Genomic DNA, 2,523 nt, shown 5'->3' on the forward strand with positions numbered 1-2,523 from the left:
TTTCTCTCTCTTTCTCTCTGTCTTCACTTTACGTCCCTATTGTCACTTTTGTGGGACTACAAATTCACACCCACTCCTCTCACTTCTTTCCCATATCCTCTCTTCTTTTCTTCTCTACCTCTTCTCTTGTTTCCCATATCCTCTCTTCTTTTCTTCTCTACCTCTTCTCTTCCTCAATCTTCTCCTCTTATCTTTTAACTTCCTCACCCACTCCAACACATGGATTTTCCTTCTCTTAATCTTTTTTATGCAACTATAAGGGTCTCAAACCCTCACACTTTTGCATTCTAATTAAAAAACCCATCTCCATTGTTCTTCCTACTCTTTCAATCCTCTCTCCTTTTTTTACATTTCTCCACTAATTTTCGTGACGGTGTATTATATAGTCATGTCATCCACAGTGTATCAGGGGCTGCAATCATGTCTTGAACCCGAGCTTGCCGAACCACAAGCCTTGGGACTCAAATTGGTTGCACCCAAGTCACACTTCCTCCGACCCATTAAATGGTCTCAAAGACCAAAATCAGTTTACGACACTGATGGGTATGGCAACAACATCATCACGATTAATGACGACAATAATGATGACAATGACAACAACAACGACAACACCAACATCAACTCGAATGACGACTTTGGGGGATGGAGCTTTATCAAAACTATCACTAATACATCTCAAAGTCTCTCAAAGGATCTAAAGGAGGACAAAGACAGGCCTTATGTTCACTCTCTCATTAAGCATTCGTCGTCGAGGCTTAGCCAGAAGAGCTTAGACTTGTGCACGGAGAATTTAGGTTGCGAGACAGGAAGTAATGTTAGTGAGAACCTCGATATCTCTTCATTTTCAACTCCAACAAAATTACGACAAATTTCAAAGTACAGTACGATAAATAATGGATCTTACCCACCTCCCTTAACATCAATCAGTGGTACCAACTGCCTCCGCATTAGGTCCCACCGCGAAGGTGGACGCTTGGTGATGAAAGCCGTCATTGTCCCATCAAATACAATCTTTAAAGCTGAAAGGATTGATGGTTGTCTTAAGCTTCACTTTCTAAATAATTGTAATTATTCTTATTTAGACTCCGAAGCCGTCGAAGAAGGAAAAGAAGAACATTATGAAGACCAAGAACGTGTACGTGAAATTATACGCAAAGAAGTCGAAGATTACGTGGATGAGGAGACAAATGACATTAAAGGGAGTGATGAGGATGAAATGGGAATGGAAGAATTTCAAAAGCCAAGCAGGTGCAAGGAAGGTAGGCTGGGGAACAAAGGGAGTTTGATTTGGGAGCCTTTTTGGGTGGCCACTCTTAAAGCCTCCTCTTACTCTTTTTGATTATTTTTTACCCTTTTGTCCCTTTTTTGGCTTAATATTTTGAATTTGATATCAGTAAAATATTTTAATGGTAGTTGTCAATGTTATTATAAATGGTTTCTCTCTACAATATGGAGGTATATTTGGCTTATCTTATTATTCCCAAAATACCCTCAACAAATGTATAATTGGAGATACCCTTTTAGATAAGTGGACATAAGGAGTTAAAAGACAATGGAAACTATCAACACTCACTTGTATAGAAGACCAGTTTCAGTAGCATGGTTTACTACTGGTGCACATAAAATCAGGACCATTAATTAATTGGCTTACCTCTTTTAGGTCTACATGTTGACTGTTTAGGTACTGTTTTTCTTGGTGACATTGGATTTACTGTGATTCACATTTCTAATGTGGAGGTGCACACAAAACCTTAGATGCTTTTTACTCGTATCTTAAGAAACATCTACGGTTATGTGTGCACCCCACTTATGAAATGTGAGAATTGCAGTAAATCCCAATGTCACCCCAGCACGACTCTTTCCTTTTTTCTGGTCTCCTTGATGATTGTGGGAACATAAAAATTTTCCAAGCCCTAAGAAAATTGAAAGCCAAAGCCTCATAATTGAGAGGGGGTAACCATGGCCTTTTTGGGATTACCCTGATAGGTTATACATCATGATCCAGATCCTATAACGGAGGTTGATGGACTAAACATGTGCCTTGGCAAATAAATGAACTAAGACACCATCATGAATAGAAGATCTTCCAAGAAGCTTTTGCAATCTTTGAAATAGTGTAGATTAATAATCCCAAGTATAGGTTGTGTAGAGAAGTAATACAATCTCAAGAGTGTGAGGTTGATTCACGGGATCGTGTAACAAGTGAATAAAAAACACATGTGATGTGAAAGAAGATTAAACTAAACTATGAAAACATATGATTTTTTACACTCGCATAAGGAGCAAAATAAAAACGAATTTAAAAAGCAATGCATCAGAGATCTACTAAAAAATTCATAATTTTATTTTTGATCAATTTAAATATTCTCTCTAACCGGATGATATATCAATTAAATCAAAATTTTATTTATTAAAGTATTTTGAAAAATCTAAAGTCGTCATGTGTAACACATTTACATATCATAAGGATTCTCTAAGTAATCAATATAACATCCATCCACAATGAATCAAAGAAAATTTTCA

The 2,523-nt window shown here is 37.1% G+C and overlaps 1 protein-coding gene across 1 annotated transcript; it reads left to right on the plus strand.

Annotated features, from left to right (window-relative positions):
* The first annotated feature begins 388 nt into the window (after positions 1-388).
* LOC147395785 (protein FANTASTIC FOUR 4-like) lies at positions 389-1,339 on the plus strand. Its single transcript, XM_086449342.1, has one exon. It carries the CDS (start codon positions 389-391, stop codon positions 1,337-1,339), a length of 951 nt encoding a protein of 316 aa, XP_086305468.1.
* The last annotated feature ends 1,184 nt before the right edge of the window (positions 1,340-2,523 follow it).

Source organism: Akebia trifoliata, chromosome 8 (genome assembly GCF_017979445.1).
Source record: "Akebia trifoliata isolate Shusen 1 chromosome 8, ASM1797944v1, whole genome shotgun sequence".
NCBI lineage: Eukaryota > Viridiplantae > Streptophyta > Magnoliopsida > Ranunculales > Lardizabalaceae > Akebia > Akebia trifoliata.